Source organism: Oncorhynchus mykiss, chromosome 3, assembly GCF_057628025.1.
Source record: "Oncorhynchus mykiss isolate SJ-2025 chromosome 3, ASM5762802v1, whole genome shotgun sequence".
NCBI classification, from domain to species: domain Eukaryota; kingdom Metazoa; phylum Chordata; class Actinopteri; order Salmoniformes; family Salmonidae; genus Oncorhynchus; species Oncorhynchus mykiss.
Genome location: NC_143024.1, coordinates 269106 through 295137, shown reverse-complemented (window position 1 = coordinate 295137; position 26032 = coordinate 269106). Strand labels below are relative to the sequence as shown.

The 26032-nt window shown below is 42.2% G+C and overlaps 1 protein-coding gene and 1 long non-coding RNA gene across 3 annotated transcripts in view; both read left to right on the top strand.

Moving 5' to 3' along the window:
* LOC149984205 (uncharacterized) overlaps window positions 1-26032 on the top strand; it is a 98975-nt gene that overhangs the window by 14812 nt on the left and 58131 nt on the right. The window lies entirely within an intron of this gene.
* On the top strand, window positions 4658-12455 carry irx4a (iroquois homeobox 4a). The gene is made up of 5 exons (XM_036965278.2): window positions 4658-5068; window positions 5622-5873; window positions 8034-8140; window positions 9804-10114; window positions 11374-12455. The coding sequence occupies exons 1-5, from the start codon at window positions 5024-5026 to the stop codon at window positions 12042-12044; spliced, it is 1386 nt and encodes a 461-aa protein (XP_036821173.2). The 5' UTR covers window positions 4658-5023; the 3' UTR covers window positions 12045-12455.

The window sequence follows — 26032 nt, the reverse complement described above, 5'->3', positions numbered from 1 at the left end:
TTGGAGACAGTGTACCATTTGGCCTGGGGTGCTGACGTTTGGGGACAGTTTACCATTTGGCCTGGGTTGGCTGAGGCTTGGGGACAGTTTACCATTTGGCCTGGGGGGCTGAGGCTTGGGGAGGGTTTACCATTTGTCCTGGGGGGCTGAGGCTTGACCCCAGTTTACCAGTCAGCCTGGGGGGGGGGCTGAGGCTTGGGGACAGTTTATCATTCGGCCTGGGGGACTGAGGCTTAGGGACAGTTTACCATTCGCCCTGGGGGACTGAGGCTTGGGGACAGTTTACCATTTGGCCTGGGGGGCTGAGACTTGGGGACAGTTTACCATTTGGCCTGGGGGGCTGAGGCTTGACCCCAGTTTACCAGTCAGCCTGGGGGGGGGGGCTGAGGCTTGGGGACAGTTTACCTGTCAACCTGGGGGGGACTGAGGCTTGGGGCCAGTTTACTGAAGTTTTTGAAGAATCTCCATTGATGCATTAGCACATTGTATATATCTATACTGTATCTACAGATTGAGTACTTACAGGAAATCCATCAGAAACTGCTCTATCAAAACTGCATCAAACACCTGCACTGTGACAGTAAAATATAATAGTAACGTTTAGATCAATATCCCATCAATATTCCATTTTGTCATAGAGACTACACAGGCTAATGTTTTACCAGACAAGCAGAATTTCTAACCTTGGATAGCCTGTTCTGTTCTGTTAGACCTGAGACCATGACACAACACTGAGGCAGCACTGAGACAGCAGAGAGACAGCCCTACCATAGGCCAGCCTGGAACCAGCTCCAGGGTATTAGTACTAACACTGTCAGAGTACAAACCTTCCACTGCACCTGTCCTCTAACATTCAGCTCTGCATCGTCATAGAATAATAATATGTTTGAGTTAGGTTTCAGAAAAGTAATTTAGCTTTACATTAGGATTAGGTCTCAAAATAATCATTTAGCTTTACATTAGGATTAGGTCTCAGAATAATCATTTAGCTTTACATTAGGCTTAGGTCTCAGAATAATAATTTAGCTTCACATTAGGATTAGGTCTCAGAATAATAATTTAGCTTTACATTAGGGTTAGATCTCAGAATAGTCATTTAGCTTTACAGTAGGGTTAGGTCTCAAGCCACTGAAACGGACTAAATGAATGTGTATGATGAGCCTCAACACCTATAGCTACTTCAGGCAGCACAGCTCCAAACTCAATAGGACTTCTGTGAAATTAGACACAAACAATCTTATTCATTTGAGACTGAGTCCTACAGTTGTTTCTACACAAAGCAGTCATAACAGACCCTTGTTCAAACTTGTATGCATGTACAAGACCAATACAAGTGAAAGACTTGATGATTAAGTGTTGAATACATGTATTGCATTACAATGTATGATTAATTCAACAAGCTCTCAGTTTCACTTCAGAATTAGATGTTAATAAAATGTCGAAGTTGTTCTAAACATCACATTGCGAAGTGTTTGGTTACTTCTCTGTGTCATTCCAATGATACGTTCAGGTATTAACTCCGAATTCTTAAGGTTAGGCATTAACTCAATGGTTAAAGTAAGGGTTAGAGATCATTTTAATATTTTTAGTTTAAGCCTAACGTTCTATCGCTGGATTCGAACAGGCGACCTTCAGCTGGAACCAGAAGCAGCTGTTGACACACATCCGCCATTTCGCCCACAAACACATTTTAAGAGTAATAGCACTAACTGTTGCCCCAAGTTACCGGTTTTCCACGTCATCTCCCGATGTCTTCAAAACATGGATGGCTAACGAATACTGACTTGTACCACCGGTGGCCTGTCTGGATTAATTGACATATTGAGATCCAATTAAATTTTTAACCTTTATTGTTCCGAAGAATATACGAATGTTACTGTAAATTGCAATCTATCCTCATAAAAGGAGCATCTTGGTATATTTTTTTCAATATGTATAATAATTCCATGATACAGAGACGGTCATGGCGAGATGAACATTTTGTAAATTGTTTCACAGTCAGTCTCAGTAGTGGGAAGTGATGTTGATGCGAGGTTATCCTGCACTGCGCTGCTCTCCCAGTGTTCTGGCTGCGTCATTAATCAACCAGAGAAATTATGAAGTGACAGGTTAATGAATTGAATGTTATAGAAACTGGAAACTCAAGTTAACGATGCATTTAACAAGACTCAACAATTATTACAGTAGCGCAACGATAGGTCCACTCTCTCGGGATATACAGACCTATCTACTCAAATGCATACCTTTATAAGAGCATTGAGTCAAAGTTGACAAAAAATAAAGGTTTTCCCCCCTCAGAAACATCGCAAATATCCAGATAACTATTCTGACATGTTATTTATAAGCATGGTTTTATTTCAAAGTAAAACAGATATGACAAACTGTATAAAAGCTAATCCATGAATTCCAGTGTGCAGTTCAGGTGATTAATACGAGTCATGAGTGATGATGCTGTCTAAATAAGATACGTGCATCTGTCTTCATTTATATAGTAAGATTAAAGCCATTATTCACTTTATGATAAGAGAGATAGATAATGATCTATTATCATTTACATTTAAACTCCAGTGAACTACTGCCAACCAACCTCCCATACAGTACATCCAGTAGGCCTGTTGCCATATTGTTGTACATTAAAGTACACTTCATAACAATCATATACCGCTCTACATTAAATGGACGCCGCCTGTCACAGAAGAGCGCTCTCTTTTTGAAACGCTAAACCAGAATGAACCTCTGAGCAGCCTTCATTTCGATCTAAAAGCATACACTGGGTAATCTAAATATTTCATAGGGACGTGATAACACAAGCAGGATAATGAAAATGGATACGGAGAGGCCGCCTGGACAATACAGTTTACTGCACACGTCCATCAAACGTCCCTGTCTTTTCCATTGTGGAACACATGAGTACAGCAAAGCCCAAGTTTTAGATGATCTAAAGTGGTTAAATAGATTTTACTGTAATAACCAAGCAAACATCATGTGTTATGAAATCAAAAACATGAGGTCAGTTTTAGATGTCATTATTCGTAATAAAAAAATGGAAAACTAAACTATCAATGAGGGCAAATGTAGATTCACTTGAAAGAACCCCCAAGTGTGTGTGCGTGCGTGTGTGTGTGTGTGTGTGTGTGTGTGTGTGTGTGTGTGTGTGTGTGTGTCCAAATACCACCAGTTTCTCAATTTAAAGGAAACATCTTGTCTAAACCAAGTGATGTAAAATTTGCCCCAAAACCAGAACGACCTACAGCCCAATATTTTGTTTAAAATGTATTTAGCCTTGGCTTGTTTATGCAATTGGTTTCGTTGAGATTAAAATATATTTTACAACGAATTTGAACAATGACTTTGTTTTTTTATTAAACGCCCCCAAAAAGTTAGAATTATGTTTGAATAATTAAGTTTGAATAATTAAGTTTGAATAATTAAGTGTGGCTTCTGGTGTCATTTACAGTTTAATGCAAATGAAAAGTCCTGTCAGTTCGGTCTCGTCCTTTGACCTGGCGCTCATGTTCCCGGTAAATGTTAAATGTGACTGTTTTGGTCTGAGGTGTCACACTAATTCAATTGATCGTCAGAACACTCTGTTTATAAACTCTACAAGAAACTTGCCTCATACAGTCTTAACTTAATTTGAGCACAGGTTCTTTCATCTGTAGATGTGCGGTAATTATGCTGTGGGTAGCCTATGATATTGTGTTGGCAGGTCTCGAGGTAGCCATCCATCACCCTCCTCGAGCTGTCACCCAGGGCTTGGCGTTCCAGCTGGGAACAGAGGAGAACATCATCATTAATTTGAGTGTGACCCCCGGGCTATTCACATGTCTGAACCCAGGCTTCTCTAAGCAAGTCAGCACACCGTGGAACCCGTCTCTGCCCGCTGCCCTACCCAGCTGAGACCCAGACCCACCCCGGCCCCAGAGCAGACCCAGCCCGTCCTTAAAGTAGACCCAGACCCACATCACACCCCCAGCCCTCTGACACTCCACACATTAAAGTTATTGGAGAAATGACTTCCAGCTTTAGGCTGGGAAATTAACGGAGAGCAAACTCAGACTCTGTCATTTTGCCAAGAGGAGAATAACACGAGAGGAAAATTCTGAAAATGTGATACAACATAATTTTTTTCTTCAGAGATTTAAACGTTTTATGAAGATGAAGTTAAACTTAATTGCAGTGGCATTTATCGAAATCAATGTTAATTGGTGTTAACCAAATAATGACCAAATCTCAAGGGAACCATGTGAAGATGGGGCCATGATGAGATCGAATAACACTTGTTCAGTAAATTTGTATTATTGGCAAAGCTGGTAAAATACTACAAATCTCCCGCGTTTGTTTTGTGAACTATCCACATTGAAATAGTCTCCATGTGTATATGTTCATTAATGGACTCTATAATTACTAAAGGGAGTAATTATAATTACAATCAAACACATTCCTCCTGCTTCACATGTTTAATTGCACCTATGAGATCTACATCGAGATAAACAATGGTATATTAAAATCATGGGTTCATTGATTCATTGAATTTCAATCCGGTTAAAAGTCTCAAAGTCTTTGTCCCGCTCCCTATTACTTGTCCGATGTTTATCCCCAGAAATGCATATTGAAGTTACAGTCTAGACACTGAGTGGGTTTCTTCTGACGTCAGAGGCACTGGTGTTTAAAACAACCTGCATCAGGGCTGAGGTGTTTTATACTAGTGTTTTTTTATAAAGCAAAATATGTATTTCTGACATCAAAGTCATCAGTCTGGACAAATATATTTCATTGTCTAAATTAATTTGCACATTATACGAGTTAAAAAGACACGTGGAAAAGAGAGGGCGCATTTTGGATAGGCGTTTTGGGGGCATTTTAACAAATTAAACATGGTAGTGTGGCTCGCCCTATAAGCCTCCAGCCTACTGCCTGTGCTTACCAATCAATTGGTACATTGAAACAGTGCAAGGCTACGTTACTGTAGCGAGGAGACCTGCAGGCTCGCTTTATCTCCGGATATTGCGACCTCTCTACAATGTCATATCCACAATTCGGATATCCCTACTCGTCTGCACCACAAGTAAGTTACCTTCTCGCTTATCAACTGAATATTCGGTCAGATTTCATCACTATTGATTCTTATATTGATTAAATGTTGATCATGTGATTCACTTTCAACAAGAAAGGAGACAGCATTGTATATTAATGCACTGTATCGGAATTGTATTATGTTACCGTAAATGGCACAATATACCTGCTCTTTGAACGGTAAAGGTAAGGAGGGTGACCAGAACCAGGCGCAGTCCAACCTATCGTCAACTGATTTCTACCAGATAATAGCCTCGGAACGTGTGTTTTTCATCAGATATCTCACATGCCGACCTGTTTTGTGGACATGCGGTACTGTTGTGTCGGGGGCTGGATAGATAACCCAACTGGTGTCATTTTGGCAATCATCCAGAACATGTCTTTTGGGAAAACGCATATGGGGATTTTGGAAACATTTGACACATTTGAATTATAAGGGTTGTTTTGCAATTAGCCCAAGCATCAATACCACTAATTCACGGTATTCATTTTTTTTAATTGCCCACTGTACGTTGTAAATAAGTTGTTATGTTCTTGCGTTTCAGTTCCTCATGACAACCAACTCGTTGACAACTTGCTGCGAGTCAAGCGGCAGAAGCATCGCTGACTCCAGGGTGACAGCCTCCGCCCAGACGCCAGTCTACTGCCCAGTGTACGAGAGCCGGTTGTTGGCCACCGCCAGACAAGAGCTGAGCTCCGCAGCTGCTCTGGGGGTGTATGGGAACCCGTACACCGGGAGTCAAGGCTATGGAAATTACGTTACTTATGGAACCGACGCGTCTGCTTTCTACTCGCTGGTATGGTTACTATAATATAGTATGATATCATAATAATTCTACTCATCTCTCCATGGCAGTGACGCTGTATCTATAGCATGTAGCCTACAGTCACAGAGCTATATCTATATATCCTATAGTCACAGAGCTGTATCTATATAGCCTACAGTCACAGAGCTGTATCTATATAGCCTATAGCCTAGTCACAGAGCTGTATCTATATAGACTACAGTCACAGAGCTGTATCTATATAGCCTATAGCCTAGTCACAGAGCTGTATCTATATAGACTACAGTCACAGAGCTGTATCTATTTAGCCTTTAGCCTAGTCACAGAGCTGTATCTATATAGCCTATAGCCTAGTCACAGAGCTGTATCTATATAGACTACAGTCACAGAGCTGTATCTATATAGCCTTTAGCCTAGTCACAGAGCTGTATCTATATAGCCTATGGTCTAGTCACAGAGATGTATCTATATAGCCAATAGTCACAGAGTTGTATCTATATAGCCTATAGTCTAGTCACAGAGCTGTATCTATATAGACTACAGTCACAGAGCTGTATCTATATAGCCTTTTGTCTAGTCACAGAGCTGTATCTATATAGACTACAGTCACAGAGCTGTATCTATATAGCCTATAGTCTAGTCACAGAGCTGTATCTATATAGCCTATAGTCACAGAGCTGTATCTATATAGCCTATAGTCACAGAGCTGTATCTATATAGCCTACAGTCTAGTCACAGAGCTGTATCTTTATAGCCTATAGTCACAGAGCTGTATCTATATAGCCTATAGCCTATAGTCATAGAGCTGTATCTATATAGCCTATAGCCTAGTCACAGAGCTGTATATTTATAGCCTATAGCCAAAGATCTGTATCTATATAGCCTATAGCCTAGTCACAGAGCTGTATATTTATAGCCTATAGTCACAGAGCTGTATCTATATAGCCTATAGCCTAGTCACAGAGATGTATCTGTATAGACTACAGTCACAGAGCTGTATCTATATAGCCTATAGCCTAGTCAAAGAGCTGTATCTATATAGCCTATAGCCTAGTCACAGAGCTGTATCTTTATAGCCTATAGTCACAGAGCTGTATCTATATAGCCTATAGCCTAGTCACAGAGATGTATCTGTATAGACGACAGTCTAAAGTCACAGACGCCGCTTTACACACACGGTCTGACTGTTCTTGATGCACAAAACCTGTCTTCACGGTGAAACAACTGCAGGCTATGACTGAATAGCCAAGTGCAACTTTTAATGAAAAAGTTGAGTTTGGCAAGTGATAGTGTCAGGTGAAAATATGTACTGTAACCTGCAATATGCAACCAATGTTAAGAATGGATTTCTTTAATTCTTTAACTACAACTTATACTGCAGTGTGCTCGATTATGTCTCTGTCATTGTTTCCCTGTATTCATTAGTTAGAATGCCTACAATAACACAGATACAACTTGACTTTGCTATTGAACAACATGTTTAGTTACTGTTATTGTGTTTGTGTGTGTGTGTATTGAAATGGGAACACTAGACTTTATGAGTGAAATTATTAAAAAACATAAATAATTAAGAAACAGTATACCTGTTAATAAGAAACAGTATTCATGTTATTAAGAAACAGTATACATGTTATTAAGAAACAGTATACATGTTATTAAGAAACAGTATTCATGTTATTAAGAAACAGTATACATGTTATTAAGAAACAGTATTCATGTTATTAAGAAATAGTATACATGTTAATAAGAAACAGTATACATGTTATTAAGAAACAGTATACATGTTAATAAGTAACAGTATACCTGTTAATAAGAAACAGTATACATGTTATTAAGAAACAGTATACATGTTATTAAGAAACAGTATACATGTTATTAAGAAACAGTATTCATGTTATTAAGAAACAGTATACATGTTATTAAGAAACAGTATACATGTTATTAAGAAACAGTATACATGTTAATAAGTAAGAGTATACATGTTAATAAGTAACAGTATACATGTTATTAAGAAACAGTATACATGTTATTAAGAAACTGTATACATGTTAATAAGTAACAGTATACATGTTATTAAGAAACATTACATACTTTTATTATATATTTAAGTATAACAGTCCATTAATGTCAATAGTGTCACATTTTCCTGACTGACAGTCTGTCTTGTTGCAGGGGACATTCGATACCAAAGATGCAACAGCGCCCGCGCATGCAGGGATAACCCAGGCTACAGCGTACTATCCCATTGACCCCACTCTGGGACATTATCAATACGACAGGTAGGGTTACTATAATAATAATAAGGTACTATCTGTGTGATCCTGCTCAGTACCAGTATGACAGGTATGGTAGGGTAATATTGGTAAGGTAATATTATTATGTTAACCATAGCTGTCATATTAGTACTGTGCAAGAGTAAGGTCATATAGGTAGTACACAATTCTTATTATTACTATTATTATTATTATAGTAATAATAAGAATTGTGTACTACCTATATGACCTTACTCTTGCACAGTACTAATATGACAGCTATGGTTAACATAATAATATTAATAATAATCATAATAATGATAAGATTCACCATAATAATCATAATAATAACAATAATGATAACAGTAATAATAATAATAATAACAATGATAATAATAATAATCATCAAATTATTATTATTAATAATAAAACAAACAATAATGATGATTGTAATAATATTCCTAATAATAACAATGTTAATATAATGTACTATCTGTGTGATCCTGCTCAGTACCAGTATGCCAGGTATGGTTACTATAATAATAATAATAATGGTAATATAATGTACTATCTGTGTGATCCTGCTCAGTACCAATATGAGTTAGCAACATTACACACATAATTATGTTCTGTCAAATGGTAGCCCATTTCCCAATCCTTCATATGTGTGTTCACTGACATAAGTCACCTTACCTCTAAGTTAACAACTATTAGAAAACCCCCTGTCTGTTAGAGTACTGGCTTCCAAATGGTCTGGGAATATCATGCCTGATCAAATTCATAGGATTAGTTGATGAGTTGCCAAACTTGAAACTGTTCTTATTGAAGTGTATAATAGGTTTACATGAACTCCACTAGAGAAGTCGGACATAGTTATATCCCTGGGCTTAGCCTCCAGGAGGACCCAAAGTGCTGAATATTACACTAATGCTTTAGGCCCTTTCACCTGGGGCTGCATCATTACACTCAATCAGACAATTCTCCAGTCTGTTGGATGGAGAGACAGCTAGCTTAGCGGTGCCCTGTGTTTACTCACCTAGCAGTCAGTCTTCTGGATGGAGAGACAGCTAGCTTAGCGGTGACCTGTGTTTACTCACCTAGCAGTCAGTCTTCTGGATGGAGAGACAGCTATCTTAGCGGTGACCTGTGTTTACTCACCTAGCAGTCAGTCTTCTGGATGGAGAGACAGCTAGCTTAGCGGTGACCTGTGTTTACTCACCTAGCAGTCAGTCTTCTGGATGGAGAGACAGCTAGCTTAGCGGTGACCTGTGTTTACTCACCTAGCAGTCAGTCTTCTGGATGGAGAGACAGCTAGCCTATGGGTGGCCTGTGTTTACTCACCTAACAGTCAGTCTTCTGGATGGAGAGACAGCTAGCCTATGGGTGCCCTGTGTTTACTCACCTAACTGTCCGTCGTCTGGATGGAGAGACAGCTAGCCTATGGGTGCCCTGTGTTTACTCACCTAACAGGGCTTGAGCACACTCATATAGGGGCATTATTATTTTGTAAAAGCTCCCCGGGGGTATGTTGGGCTGCAGTGTACTGCTAGATGAATCAACACTATGCATTTCTAATGGACAGGACACAAGGAGTTGTTATCTTGCCTCTCTTCTGCTACAGGACCCTATATATAGATATATAGGCCTACTGTTACATAGAGACATTGTTGTAACTCATCTTCACTACTAGATATGGCTGTATGGACGGAGGGACCAGGAGGAAGAACGCCACCCGGGAGACAACCAGCACACTGAAGGCCTGGCTACAGGAGCACAGGAAGAACCCCTACCCCACCAAGGGAGAGAAGATCATGTTGGCCATCATTACTAAAATGACCCTGACGCAGGTGTCCACCTGGTTTGCCAACGCCAGGAGGAGGCTGAAGAAGGAGAACAAGATGACGTGGCCTCCGAGGAACAAGTGTTCTGATGAGAAGAGATATGATGAGGATGATGAAGCGTCTCAGGAGGAGAACATCAACAGTGAGAACAACGATGATGGTCAGTCCTGGTTCTTTATACAACAAATTAACAATGTTCTAGTCCTGGTTCTTCATGTAACAAATTAACAGTGTTCTAGTCCTGGTTCTTTATACAACAAATTAACAGTGTTCTAGTCCTGGTTCTTTATACAACAAATTAACAGTGTTCTAGTCCTGGTTCTTTATACAACAAATTAACAGTGTTCTAGTCCTGGTTCTTTATACAACAAATTAACAGTGTTCTAGTCCTGGTTCTTTATACAACAAATTAACAGTGTTCTAGTCCTGGTTCTTTATACAACAAATTAACAGTGTTCTAGTCCTGGTTCTTTATACAACAAATTAACAATGTTCTAGTCCTGGTTCTTTATACAACAAATTAACAGTGTTCTAGTCCTGGTTCTTTATACAACAAATTAACAATGTTCTAGTCCTGGTTCTTTATACAACAAATTAACAGTGTTCTAGTCCTGGTTCTTTATACAACAAATTAACAGTGTTCTAGTCCTGGTTCTTTATGTAACACACTAACAGGTGAATAGTCCTGGTTCTTCATTTTATTGTTAACTAGGCAAGTCAGTTAAGAACAAATTCTTATTTATAATGATGGCCTAGGAACAGTGGGTTAACTGGTCTAGGAACAGTGAGTTAACTGGTCTAGGAACAGTGGGTTAACTGGTCTAGGAACAGTGGGTTAACTGGTCTAGGAACAGTGGGTTAACTGGTCTAGGAACAGTGAGTTACCTGGTCTAGGAACAGTGGGTTAACTGCCTTGTTCAAGGGCGGAACGACAGATGTTTACCTTGTCAGCTCGGGGATTCGATCCAGCAACCTTTCGGTTACTTGTCCACTAGGCTACCTGCTTCCCTTTATGCAACTCAATAACAGTGGAATAGACCTTTACCAGAGGAAGAATTACCCTAAATGTATCATGGAAATGGCTTAATGGCCTAATGGAAATGAACACACTTTGGGCTGCTTTAGGATGTTTTTTTAGATACATTAAAAAGTGAACTGAAAAGCCTGTATGCAGAAGATACACAGACATCTAATAACCACAATGTTACCATGTTATGACCCATTTATTCTGCTGTAATGCAAAGTGCTATGAAACTGCATGGACATCTACCTCAACTTCTTTGAATAGGCATATCTGCCAGGCCTAAGCTCGTTTCAATGATGTGATGCTAAATGCTTCAATGATATTTGACAGTGATACTTTGTATTACAGTTTGATTCCCCTCTTATCGCTGATGTCTCATATCCGTTAATTTCCAGAGAAAGATAAGGATCTCGCGCTGAGTGACCTGGATGACTTCGACATGATCGAATCAGAGAGCTCGGAGTGCGAGCTCAAACATCAGTACCTCATGAACACTCACATGACGACAACTGACTGTTCGAACGACCATCTGAAGGACACATCTTTAAAGATCAGCATACCCGTGTCCCTGGGCGGGGAGCAGCAGCACAGTAAAACCTCACCAGAGGGCTGCGACAGCCGGCAGGGGAAAGCTTGCTACCAACAACAGATACTGGACGGCAAACCACGGATTTGGTCGTTGGCCCAGACGGCCACGTCTCTGAACCAGGCGGAGTACCCGTCCTGTATGTTGAGGTGTCAGCCTCAGCCGGGCCTGCCCACCTCTCCGGCCGCCTCCTCCCCTATCACGGTTCTAGACAGACGGCAGGACTCTCCTGTTACAACTCTCAGAAACTGGGTGGATGGGGTTTTCCACGACCCGTTGTTCAGACACAGTACTTTGAACCAGGCCCTGACCAACACCACGGTCTCGTGGACCACGACCACCAAGGGTTCGGTACTAGAGACCGGTGCTCTGGAACGTTCTGTTGGGAGCGTCAAAGGACTTCCGTCTCTACAGCACCAAGACTCCACGAAGGACAATATGAATTTCCCTAAAACTGTTAACAAACACTTCTGCTCTTAACACATCAAACCTGCTTTAGTTTATTATTCTGTGGGGGTTACTTTTTTGTTGTTGCAAGGATATATTTATGTAATCATATTGGCATTTCACTGGTGAAACTTCCAAACAGGATTCGTTTGAGCGTATTGCTATTTCGTTAAAAAGCACGTAGGCCCGCCTACAAATCCACTGTATCTAAATGTATAACTGACAGTTAACATTAGAAGTATGTTTTTTTTACACTATTCTTTTTCTTATAGCATGCAGATGTTAATCATTTATATTAAACATTCTTTAAAAAAAACAGCCGTCATTAATCGATGGTTTGTGAGTATCACTGATGAAAGAAAAAAGTCACAAATAACCAGCTCTCCTAAAATGGAAGGAGTGTGTTTCAAGTTTGTTCACAAATAAAACGTCGGTTTCTGATGAGATCGTGTTCAGATTCCGTCAATGCTGGTCGCTGTCCAATGTGCTGAAATTATAGCCTATAACGTTTAAGAATTTGCGATAACAAAATTATCTTTGCGTTTTCATCGCCTTGTCTTTAGCTTATCCTATCTTTTTATTTGCTTTTGCCGCCGTTAAGAGATCGTCCGAAGTAGAGAAATACAATGTTTACCATATCGTTCTGGCAAGTGTTGCTTTATAGGTCTATTCACAAGGACCTATTTCTTCAAACACGCAGAATTCAAGCCAATAATGACTGACAGTACATAAAACGTTATGTTTTTTAAAGCTGTTAAATCTATAATCATAAATGTAGTTTTTGAGTCAGTCAACGTCTCCTCTCTCACAGTGACAGGGGGATGAGAGATATAGAGAGAAAGAGCCTTCAACAATAATACCAGCTGGCGGGAGATGTGGCTTATTACTCCGCCATAAATAGCCTATAATTGGGATATATTCCTTCATAGCTCTGTCAGACTATCGATCTCCACTCCTCCTGATAATATGATGGAGACATCTAAACCTGATCTTTGATCTCTGATCCAGCTGGAAGAGGGCTCACTTATTCCATGTGGCCGCTAATATTGGCAACAGCCGAGATCATCTGGAGTCAAGTTTTCATCCAGACACTAACCCCTCAATGCTGAGTGCTCTCCAGCCGCCTGCTGAAGGGCTTTACCAGAAGACACGTCTTGGAGTGAAAAGGGCAACGGAACCTGAATTAGTTGTTCCAGATAAAAGGGCAAAAATAAAGAGTGGAGGGTACTTGACAGTAATGGCCTGTGTGAGCTCCTGGGGGACAGCGGGTCTGAGAGGGAAAGAGAGCTCCTCAGAGAGAAAGCTGCTCTGAGAGAGATGAGGCGTTTTAATGTGAAGCCAAACGATTGAGATCTTCCCTGGAACAAGTAGAACAGAGCTGCCGGCTGGACAAAGTATTTATCCTGTCTGGATGTTTTTATTTGTTCTGCCGGACCAGTTTTACCTTCAGCACCATATTGATATTGTAGCAGGATAGAGAAGTTGACGTTATTTTTTGACATTTTATTTTACCTTTATTTAACTAGGCAAGTCAGTTAAGAACAAATTCTTATTTATAATGATGGCCTAGGAACAGTGGGTTAACTGCCTGTTCAGGGGCAGAACGACAGATTTGTACCTTGTCAGCTCGGGGGTTTGAACTTTGCAACCTTCCGGTTATACCGAAACATAGCAGGCATTTACAATTCAATAGCAACTGAAATACAAGAGACAGCAATATGACTTGGTGGCAACATTTAACAAGCATCTTATTCCTTTTATTTTAGGGAATAAAACAGGTATGTCTTCCTTTCAATGAGCACATGGGAAGCAAGATGATTTCGAGATTTGTGTCAAATATAAACATACAAAATAGACTACAGATTTTACAATTGGTCACCGATAAACTGAAAGATCAATTCATATTTGTAAGAGAATAACATTGAGGACAATTCTACTGAACTTTTTCACCAAAGGGGCGATTACCCTTTTCTATTTCAGCAGAAAAAGAGAGCGAGCGAGAGAGAGAGAAGTGTTTTTTAACAGGCAGACCAAATCATTCATCCGTAGCGAATTCAAACACACAGAGGAGCGGAGAGTAAATTAGCAGCGCTGCTTTCTACATAGAGACCAAATAAAAGTGTAATCAGCGACGCGTTGCTTTTCATTAAGCGGGTTTGACAGGAGCATATTCCGCTTCGACAGGGGAGCAGGACCCAGGAAATAAACTACTGTCAGACTCAGAGTCATAAGATAATTCCTTCAGCTCCATTAACAACTCTTAGCCGCAGGAAACGGGCTCCCAGAAAACATCTCCAAATCTAAAAGCTTTATCGACCTGCAGCCCTCTGCTGATGGTTCCGAGAGGGTTTTTTCAACTTAAGGGACGTCGCCGTCCAGCAGAGGTAATAGACTTTGACACAACACATTAACTGGGAAATAAGACGGAGGAGAAGAGCAGCCCCAGTTAAACGACACTTAAACGTTACCTATTAGAGGTTTAAAACTTAAATAAGATGTAAGCCCAAGGAGCCTCCAGAAACACATTATAATAAAATAGCTCATCATCGAATGTAGAAATGATTAGGGACGAATAAGAGCAGACATATACCATAGGTCTATCTAACGTCTGAGGTACACAAGTAAGCAAACGGTCCTTTTAGAAATATTATATTGTGGATGTTTGAAATAATCTATTTCTTATCTATCGTGTAACTGCAGTTGAGACCACAATGTCAAGGATAATTTGTAGACAACATAAATTACTGACCAGGAGATTTATTCACTTAATTTGAGGATCAACTGATTCCCTGACGCTGTGAGTATAACTGAAGCAAATCGGACCCGTCTGTTTCTTATAGCTGTATAATATGCTGTATGTGTATGAAGAGTAAAAATAAAAACAGCTCGGACGATGTATTAATGATGAAAATATTTCAAAAATATTCTCAGGATTCAGGACATTTTGTCCAGAAGTGTTTGCGCCAACACACTGTCTCCCCAGAGAACACAGATCACATTAATACGACATTCATAAATATATTTACACATCATTACACTCGGAATAATGAGTGGGTTTCTGTATAGCACTTTGTGACATCGGCTGTTGTAAAAACGGCTTTATAAATACATTTCATTGATTGATTGATTGATTGCTACTTTAATTAACCTTTTAATCTATTAATTCGATTTTCAGGTATTAAATGTACAAAAAGGGGTTTGAGAAAAGATGTAATGAAGAGGAAGGAAGACTGCGATACCTTTTGTTCAATGTATGTTCACCTGAAACGGATTATTTTTTTCAACTGCTCCAACAAACACACAGAAATCACAATAAACACATTCCAAAGGCCCAAAGGTATAGAATCACAGCCCCCAAATACTTAGTCCACTTCCACTGTCCTCCATGAGTTGGTCAATCATTTCCTTATTTAGAGATGTGAAGATGGCTACAGAGTGAACTGGAAAGAGATATGAGCCAGTTCCAGGGTTAGATATCAACTGGTTATAGGGTTAGATATCAGCTGGTTATAGGGTTAGATATCAGCTGGTTATAGGGTTAGATATGAGATGGTTACATGGTTAGATATCAGCTGGTTATAGGATTAGATATCAGCTGGTTATAGGGTTAGATATCAACTGGTTATAGGGTTAGATATGAGATGGTTACAGGGTTAGATATCAGCTGGTTATAGGGTTCGATATCAGCTGGTTGTAGGGTTAGATATGAGATGGTTACAGGGTTAAATATCAGCTGGTTACAGGGTTAGACATCAGCTGGTTACAGGGTTAGATATGAGATGGTTACAGGGTTAGATGTGAGATGGTTATAGGGTTAGATATCAGCTGGTTATAGGGTTAGATATGAGATGGTTACAGGGTTAGATATAAGCTGGTTGTAGGGTTAGATATCAACTGGTTACAGAGTTAGATATCAACTGGTTATAGTGTTAGATATGACATGGTTAAAGGGTTAAATATCAGCTGGTTACAGGGTTAGACATCAGCTGGTTACAGGGTTAGATATCAACTGGTTATAGGGTTAGATATGAGATGGTTACAGGGTTAGATATCAACTGGTTATAGGGTTAGATATCAACTGGTTATAGGGTTAGATATGAGATGGTTACAGGGTTAGATATCAGCTGGTTATAGGGTTAGATATCAACTCGTTATAGGGTTAGATATCAACTGGTTATAGGGTTAGATATGAGATGGTTACAGGGTTAGATATCAACTGGTTATAGGGTTAGATATCAACTGGTTATAGGGTTAGATATGAGATGGTTACAGGGTTAGATATCAGCTGGTTATAGGGTTAGATATCAACTGGTTATAGGGTTAGATATCAACTGGTTATAGGGTTAGATATGAGATGGTTACAGGGTTAGATATCAGCTGGTTATAGGGTTAGATATCAAATGGTTATAGGGTTAGATATGAGATGGCTATAGGGTTAGATATGAGATGGTTACAGTTTTAGATATCAACTGGTTATAGGGTTAGATATGAGATAGTTAAAGGGTTAGATATCAGCTGGTTATAGGGTTAGCTATCAGCTGGTTATAGGGTTAGATATGAGATGGTTCTAGGGTTAGATATCAGCTGGTTATAGGGTTAGATATCAGCTGGTTATAGGGTTAGATATGAGATGGTTTTAGGGTTAGATATCAGCTGGTTGTAGGGTTAGATATCAGCTGGTTACAGGGTTAGATATCAACTGGTTATAGGGTTATATATGACATGGTTACAGGGTTAGGTATCAGCTGGTTATAGGGTTAGATATGAGATGGTTATAGGGTTTAATATCAACTGGTTATAGGGTTAGATATCAGCTGGTTATAGGGTTAGATATCAGCTGGTTATAGGGTTAGATATGAGATGGTTACAGGGTTAGATATCAGCTGGTTATAGGGTTAGATATCAACTGGTTATAGGGTTAGATATGAGATGTTTACAGGGTTAGATATCAGCTGGTTATAGGGTTAGATATCAGCTAGTTATAGGGTTAGATATGAGATGGTTACAGGGTTAGATATCAGCTGGTTATAGGGTTAGATATGAGATGGTTATAGGGTTAGATATCAACTGGTTATAGGGTTAGATATCAGCTGGTTATAGGGTTAGATATCAGCTCGTTATAGGGTTAGATATGAGATAGTTACACGGTTCGATATCAGCTGGTTATAGGGTTAGATATCAACTGGTTATAGGGTTAGATATGAGATGGTTACAGGGTTAGATATCAGCTGGTTATAGGGTTAGATATCAACTGGTTATAGGGTTAGATATCAACTGGTTATAGGGTTAGATATGAGATGGTTACAGGGTTAGATATCAGCTGGTTATAGGGTTAGATATCAACTCGTTATAGGGTTAGATATCAACTGGTTATAGGGTTAGATATGAGATGGTTACAGGGTTAGATATCAACTGGTTATAGGGTTAGATATCAACTGGTTATAGGGTTAGATATGAGATGGTTACAGGGTTAGATATCAGCTGGTTATAGGGTTAGATATCAACTGGTTATAGGGTTAGATATCAACTGGTTATAGGGTTAGATATGAGATGGTTACAGGGTTAGATATCAGCTGGTTATAGGGTTAGATATCAAATGGTTATAGGGTTAGATATGAGATGGCTATAGGGTTAGATATGAGATGGTTACAGTTTTAGATATCAACTGGTTATAGGGTTAGATATGAGATAGTTAAAGGGTTAGATATCAGCTGGTTATAGGGTTAGATATCAGCTGGTTATAGGGTTAGATATGAGATGGTTCTAGGGTTAGATATCAGCTGGTTATAGGGTTAGATATCAGCTGGTTATAGGGTTAGATATGAGATGGTTTTAGGGTTAGATATCAGCTGGTTGTAGGGTTAGATATCAGCTGGTTACAGGGTTAGATATCAACTAGTTATAGGGTTATATATGACATGGTTACAGGGTTAGGTATCAGCTGGTTATAGGGTTAGATATGAGATGGTTATAGGGTTTAATATCAACTGGTTATAGGGTTAGATATCAGCTGGTTATAGGGTTAGATATCAGCTGGTTATAGGGTTAGATATGAGATGGTTACAGGGTTAGATATCAGCTGGTTATAGGGTTAGATATCAAATGGTTATAGGGTTAGATATGAGATGGTTATAGGGTTAGATATGAGATGGTTATAGGGTTAGATATCAACTGGTTCTAGGGTTAGATATCAGCTGGTTGTAGGGTTAGATATCAGCTGGTTATAGGGTTAGATATCAACTGGTTATAGGGTTAGATATCAGCTGGTTATAGGGTTAGATATCAGCTGGTTATAGGGTTAGATATGAGATGGTTACAGGGTTAGATATCAGCTGGTTATAGGGTTAGATATCAAATGGTTATAGGGTTAGATATGAGATGGTTATAGGGTTAGATATGAGATGGTTATAGGGTTAGATATCAACTGGTTCTAGGGTTAGATATCAGCTGGTTGTAGGGTTAGATATCAGCTGGTTATAGGGTTAGATATCAACTGGTTATAGGGTTAGATATCAGCTGGTTATAAGGTTAGATATCAGCTGGTTAAAGGGTTAGATATGAAATGGTTAAGGGTTAGATATCAGCTAGTTATAGGGTTAGATATCAGCTGGTTATAGGGTTAGATATGAGATGGTTACAGGGTTAGATATCAGCTGGTTACAGGGTTAGATATCAACTGGTTATAGGGTTAGATATGAAATGGTTAAGGGTTAGATATCAGCTAGTTATAGGGTTAGATATCAGCTGGTTATAAGGTTAGATATCAGCTGGTTAAAGGGTTAGATATGAGATGGTTAAGGGTTAGATATCAGCTAGTTATAGGGTTAGATATCAGCTGGTTATAGGGTTAGATATGAGATGGTTACAGGGTTAGATATCAGCTGGTTATTGTTGTAACGGTTCTCTTGTTGTGAAGTAGAAGCGGACCAAAAAGCAGCGTGGTGGTTGTTCATTGTATTTTAATGAAGACACGATACATGAACAAACTAACGAAAACAAGAAACGTGAGAACTCAAAACAGCCCTATCTGGTGCAAACACAAAGACAGGAACAATCACCCACAAACACACAGTGAAACCCAGGCTACCTAAGTATGATTCTCAATCAGAGACAACTAATGACACCTGCCTCTGATTGAGAACCATACTAGGCCGAAAACATAGAACTGCCCCAAAACATAGAAAAACAAACATAGACTGCCCACCCAACTCACGCCCTGACCATACTAAATAAATACAAAACAAAGGAAATCGAGGTCAGAACGTGACAGTACCCCCCCCCCAAAGGTGCGGACTCCAGCCGCAAAACCTTGACCTATAGGGGAGGGTCTGGGTGGGCGTCTGTCCGCGGTGGCGGCTCTGGCGCGGGACGCGGACCCCACTTCGCCATTGTCTTAGTCCGCCTTATTGTCCGCCTCCGTGGCTTACTCACCATACCCACCCCTCTCAATGACCCCACTGGACAGAGGGGCTGCTTGGGACAGAGGGGCAGCTTCTCGGGACAGAGGGACAGCTGCTCGGGACAGAGGGACAGCTGCTCGGGACAGAGGGACAGCTGCTCGGGACAGAGGGACAGCTGCTCGGGACAGAGGGACAGCTGCTCGGGACAGAGGGGCAGCTGCTCCGGGCGGAGGGGCTCTAGCGGCCCCTGGCTGACTGGCGGCACTGGCGGCCCCTGGCTGACTGGCGGCACTGGCGGCCCCTGGTTGACTGGCGGCGCTGGCGCTGGGCTGACTGGCGGCACTGGCGGCCCCTGGTTGACTGGCGGCACTGGCGGCCCCTGGCTGACTGGCGGCACTGGCGGCCCCTGGCTGACGGGCGGCACTGGCGGCCCCTGGCTGACGGGCGGCACTGGCGGCCCCTGGCTGACGGGCGGCATTGGCGGCTCCTGGCAGACGGGCGGCACTGGCGGCGCTGGGCAGACGGGCGGCACTGGCGGCGCTGGGCAGACGGGCGGCACTGGCGGCGCTGGGCAGACGGGCGGCACTGGCGGCGCTGGGCAGACGGGCGGCACTGGCGGCGCTGGGCAGACGGGCGGCACTGGCGGCGCTGGGCAGACGGGCGGCACTGGGCAGACGGGCGGCACTGGCGGCGCTGGGCAGACGGGCGGCGCTGGCGGCGTTGGGCAGACGGGCGGCGCTGGCGGCGCTGGGCAGACGGGAAGCTCCGGCAACGCTGGGCTGAGTAGCTCTCCTAGCGCCGAACAGGCGGGAGACTCCGGCAGCGCTGGAGAGGAGGAAGGCTCTGGTAGCGCCGGAGAGGCGGGAGACTCCGGCAGCGCTGGAGAGGAGAGAGCCCCTGCAAGGATGGGCCGGAGAGACAGCCTGGTACGGGGAGCTGCCACCGGAGGGCTGGTGCGTGGAGGTGGTGACGGATAGACCGGGCCGTGCAGGTGCACTGGAGCTCTTGAGCACCGAGCCTACCCAACCTTACCCGGTTGAATGGTCCCGGTCGCCCTGCCAGTGCGGCGAGGTGGAATAGCCCGCACTGGGCTATGCAGGCGAACCGGGGACACCGTGCGCAAGGCTGGTGCCATGTAAGCCGGCCCAAGGAGACGCACTGGAGACCAGATGCGTAGAGCCGGCTTCATGGCACTTGGCTCGATGCCCACTCTAGCCCGGCCGATACGCGGAGCTGGAATGTACCGCACCGGGCTGTGCACCCGCACTGGGGACACCGTGCGCTCCACAGCATAACACGGTGCCTGCCCGGTCTCTCCAGCCCCCCGGTAACCACAGGAAGTTGGCTCAGGTCTCCTACCTGGCGTAGCCATACTCCCTGTTAGCCCCCCCCCCAAGAAATTTTTGGGGCTGACTCCCGGGCTTCCATCCACGACGCCGCGCTGCCTCCTCATACCAGCGCCTCTCCGCTTTCGCCGCCTCCAGTTCTTCTTTGGGACGGCGATATTCTCCTGGCTGAGCCCAGGGTCCTCTTCCGTCTAATTCTTCCTCCCATGTCCATACCTCCTCGCGCTGCTCCTGCTGCTGCTTTTTCCGTTGCCCATTACCACACCGCTTGGTCCTGTTGTGGTGGGTGATTCTGTAACGGTTCTCTTGTTGTGAAGTAGAAGCGGACCAAAAAGCAGCGTGGTGGTTGTTCATTGTATTTTAATGAAGACACGATACATGAACAAACTAACGAAAACAAGAAACGTGAGAACTCAAAACAGCCCTATCTGGTGCAAACACAAAGACAGGAACAATCACCCACAAACACACAGTGAAACCCAGGCTACCTAAGTATGATTCTCAATCAGAGACAACTAATGACACCTGCCTCTGATTGAGAACCATACTAGGCCGAAAACATAGAACTGCCCCAAAACATAGAAAAACAAACATAGACTGCCCACCCAACTCACGCCCTGACCATACTAAATAAATACAAAACAAAGAAAATCGAGGTCAGAACGTGACAATTGTGTTAGATATAAGCTGGTTATAGGGTTAGATATCAGCTGGTTTTAGGGTTAGATATGAGAGGGTAATAGGGTTAGATATCAACTGGTTATAGGGTTAGATATCAGCTGGTTATAGGGTTAGATATCAGCTGGTTATAGGGTTAGATATGAGATGGTTACAGGGTTAGATATCAGCTGGTTATTGTGTTAGATATAAGCTGGTTATAGGGTTAGATATCAGCTGGTTATAGGGTTAGATTTGAGATGGTTACAGGGTTAGATATCAGCTGTTTATAGAGTAAGATATAAGATGGTTAAATGGTTAGATATCAGCTGGTTATGGGGTTAGATATCAGCTGGTTATAGGGTTAGATATGAGATGGTTACAGGGTTAGATATCAACTGGTTATAGGGTTAGATATGAGATGGTTATAGAGTTAGATATGAGATGGTTACAGGGTTAGATATCAACTGGTTATAGGGTTAGATATGAGATGGTTATAGAGTTAGATATGAGATGGTTACAGGGTTAGATATCAACTGGTTATATGGTTAGATATCAGCTGGTTATAAGGTTAGATATCAGCTGGTTAAAGGGTTAGATATGAAATGGTTAAGGGTTAGATATCAGCTGGTTATAGGGTTAGATATGAGATGGTTAAAGGGTTAGATATCAGCTGGTTTTAAGGTTAGATATCAGCTGGTTATAGGGTTAGATATGAGATGGTTATAGGGTTAGATATGAGCTGGTTATAGGGTTAGATATGAGCTGGTTGTAGGGTTAGATATCAGCTGGTGAAAACTTCTTTCAGCTCCCCCCCTACTTTGTGCAATTTCAGCCTGAAGACATACCCAAATCTAACAGCCTGTAGCTCAGGCACAGAACCAAGGATATGCATATTCTTGTTACCATTTGAAAGAAAACACTCTGAAGTATGTGTAAATATGAATTGAATGTAGGAGAATAACACACAATAGATCTGGTTTAGTTAAAACAATGAAAAAAAACATATGTTTTTTATTTTTATTTTTGTATCATCATCTTTAAAATGACCAAGACAAAACAAACATTCAGATAGGATGATGGGGACAATTTCAGTGAAAACCACAAGAGGGCAACAGTACTTGTGCAAAGTTTCAGAATGCTAACTTCCAAAATGAGTGTGCTACATGACATTTATCAAGTCACCCAGGTGTCCCACACAAGTAGCCCAAATGTACACAAGTGGCCAAATTGGTGAAGGTATACATTTTGAAACAAATAACTATATACAAAATGCCAAAATGGTATTCTAACACACCCCCCCCCCCTCCAAAAAATGGAAAAAAAAATATGAAAAAAAATATATACATTTACAATTTACAAAATAACATGGGTAACTATTTACACACTTTCAATATTTGGATGACCCTCAGTCCTCTATCAAATCAAATCTATTCATATAGCCCGAGCCTAAAACCCCAAACAGCAAGCAATGCAGGTGTAGAAGCACGGTGGCTAGGAAAAACTCCCTAGAGAGGCAAAAACCTAGGAAGAAACCTAGAGAGGAACCAGGCTATGAGGGGTGGCCAGTCCTCTTCTGGCTGTGCCGGGTGGAGATCACAGTGGCTGTAGAGGGTGCAACAGGACAGCACCTCAAGAGTAAAAATGAACAGTTTAGGGTTCCATAGCCGCAGGCAGAACAGTTGAAACTGGAACAGCGGCAAGGCTAGGTGGACTGGGGACAGCAAGGAGTCATCATGCCAGGTAGTCCTGACGCATGGTCCTAGGGCTCAGGTCCTCCGAGAGAGAGAAAGAGAGAATTAGAGAGAGCATACTTAAATTCACACAAGACACCGGATAAGACTCCCATTCGGTGTCAGTGTCACTGTGAATGAAAATGTTCAGTTAGAATAGTTTCACATATGAGCCCTGTATCAACAGGTATAATAAACAGATATATATAGAGAGTTGAAGGTTGAATATATTATTATATTATTATTACCTGCTAGATCTACTGTTTCTTTTATATTATGACATTTCAGCTAGATCTACTGTCTCTATTATATTATGACAGACCAGCTAGATCTACTGTCTTTATTATTTTACTGTCTTTATTATATTACAACAGACCAGCTGTATCTACTATTTCCATTTCACTTTGGCCATTGATGTGGTCCTGCACTCTCCTCAACAGCCTCAAATAGGCTATTTCATGTCGGTTGGGGTGGGGCGGCAGACACACGCATCTCACATTTCATGACATTAAATATTTTATATTGCTTCTAAAATAAATAAAAAAATCACAAATAATATTTTATATTATTAATTTCAAACAAGGGCGTTAGCATGATAAGAACTTACCAGTCCAAAACGATGTCTTCTCCCGTTCAAAAAATATTCCTCCACAATCGCACAAATCCACAATATAAACAGCTGAATCTGCGCATTCACCAAACAATACAGTGCTTAAATGCGTAGCTTCTTCCGGTATGAAAATTCAATAGTGCATGACTCTCTTTACGCTGGAGCTTACTACATGGGTTGGTCTTGCAACACATAAACATGGCGTATTGCCGTTTAGCTCAGCTCATTGGCCATCTACCCAGCAAGATTTCAAGACGATCAGTGGTTCTTGGGTTGAAAGACAGTCCATCAACGAAACAGCGGGCAAATCATTGGTGCACAATGATGTCATTACTTGTTGTCTTCAAATTGGTTTCTTTCAGTCAATACATCCCGCGAAATGGCCCATCAGGTTTGATTGTGTTACAAACAAGATAACATTCGCTATTAATTATATTTGAGTTTGGTCCCTCAGACGAGGTTCTGATCTCGTTCCTGGCACTTCATAGTACAAAAACACCAACTCATCCAATGTCATATATCAATTATCAACTCTAGATACTCTCTGTCACACAGAGAGCCAGGACCATCGGACTGGATTAATATTCTGGACAGGCTGTCACACAGAGATCCAGGGTGTGGGATTCACCCACCTCCACACACTTTCTCTTACACACACACACACACACACACACACACACACACACACACACACACACACACACACACACACACACACACACACACACACACACACACACACACACACACACACACACACACACACACACACACACATACACACACACACACACACACACACAGGGTGAGGGCCTCACAGACACACAGATACATACCTCCCTGTGGAAGCACTCTACGGGAAACAGGCAATCAGCTCCTAAGTAAAGGTCACATTTGCAATGCAGGTGACTGCAGGGAGAGAGAAGCAGGTAATTGGTAGCTGGTAGCAGGGAGCACTAAGGCACTAACTTCGTGGCAGGGTAGAGGGAGATAATGTGATGGATGGGAAACGTTTGGCGGGTAATTAAATGTTTTACTCTGTGATCGAGAGAGAGGGAGAGATAGAATTAGAAGAGGGAGAGGGTTGGATAGAGAAAGGAGGCAAGAGAAAGAAGAGTGAAAAAGGTAGGTGGAATTGTAAGAGGGACATTTGGAAAAGGGATGGGAGAACAGAGGAGGAACAGGAGGAGAGAGGAGGGCAGAGGACAGAGGGAGAGGAGGAGAGAGGAGGGCAGATGAAGACAGAAAGAAAGAGGAGGGCAGAGGGCAGAGGGCAGAGGAAGACAGGAGAAGAGTGGAGGGCAGAGCACAGAAAAATAGGAGAGAGGAGGGCAGAGGAAGAAAGGAGGAGAGAGGAGGGCAGAGGACAGATGAAGAGGAGGAGAGAGGTGGCAGATGACAGAGTAAGACAGAAGGAGAGACAAGGACAGAGGAAGACAGACGGAGAGAGGAGGGCAGAGGACAGAGGAAGACAGGAGGAGAGAGGATGGCTGAGGACAGGGGAAGACTGGAGTAGAGAGGAAGTCAGAGGACTTGGGAAGACAGGAGAGAGGAAGTCAGAGGACTTGGGAAGACAGGAGGAGAGAGGAGGGCTGAGGAAGACAGGAGGAGAGAGGAGGGCTGAGGACAGAGGAAGACAGGAGGAGAGAGGAAGTCAGAGGACTTGGGAAGACAGGAGGAGAGAGGAGGGCTGAGGACAGAGGAAGACAGGAGGAGAGAGGAGGGTTGAGGACAGAGGAAGACTGGATTAGAGATGAAGTCAGAGGACTTGGGAAGATAGGAGGAGAGAGGAGGGCTGAGGACAGAGAAAGACAGGAGGAGAGAGGAGGGCTGAGGACAGGGGAAGACTGGAGGAAGAGGTACAGAAAGACAGGAGATAGAGGATGAAAGGAAGTGAGATTAGGAAAGAGGAGGAATGATAGGATGCTTGCTAACATAGAGCAGAGTGCCTTAATTAAAGTGGGTCAGCTGTGACTGAGTGGCAGCCAGGAGTAATGGGGGCAGGGCGAGAGTGCAGGGGGGTGGGGCGGGGCGAGGGGCAGGACTGAGCTGGGGCGAGGTGAGGGGTGGAACTGATAGGGTGAAACGCTTTAAGATCCATGCATTATTTACCAGGGCTCATCATGTGGGTTCCTGCCTGTATCAAACCATATTTAGAAAGAGAAGACATTCTATCACAGAGCGGTCAAGCAGAAACACAGGCTCTGTCTCTGCACGCCCCACAGGAGATGTAATTCAATGAATATATGGTGTTCATTGATATTTAGAACTTAGC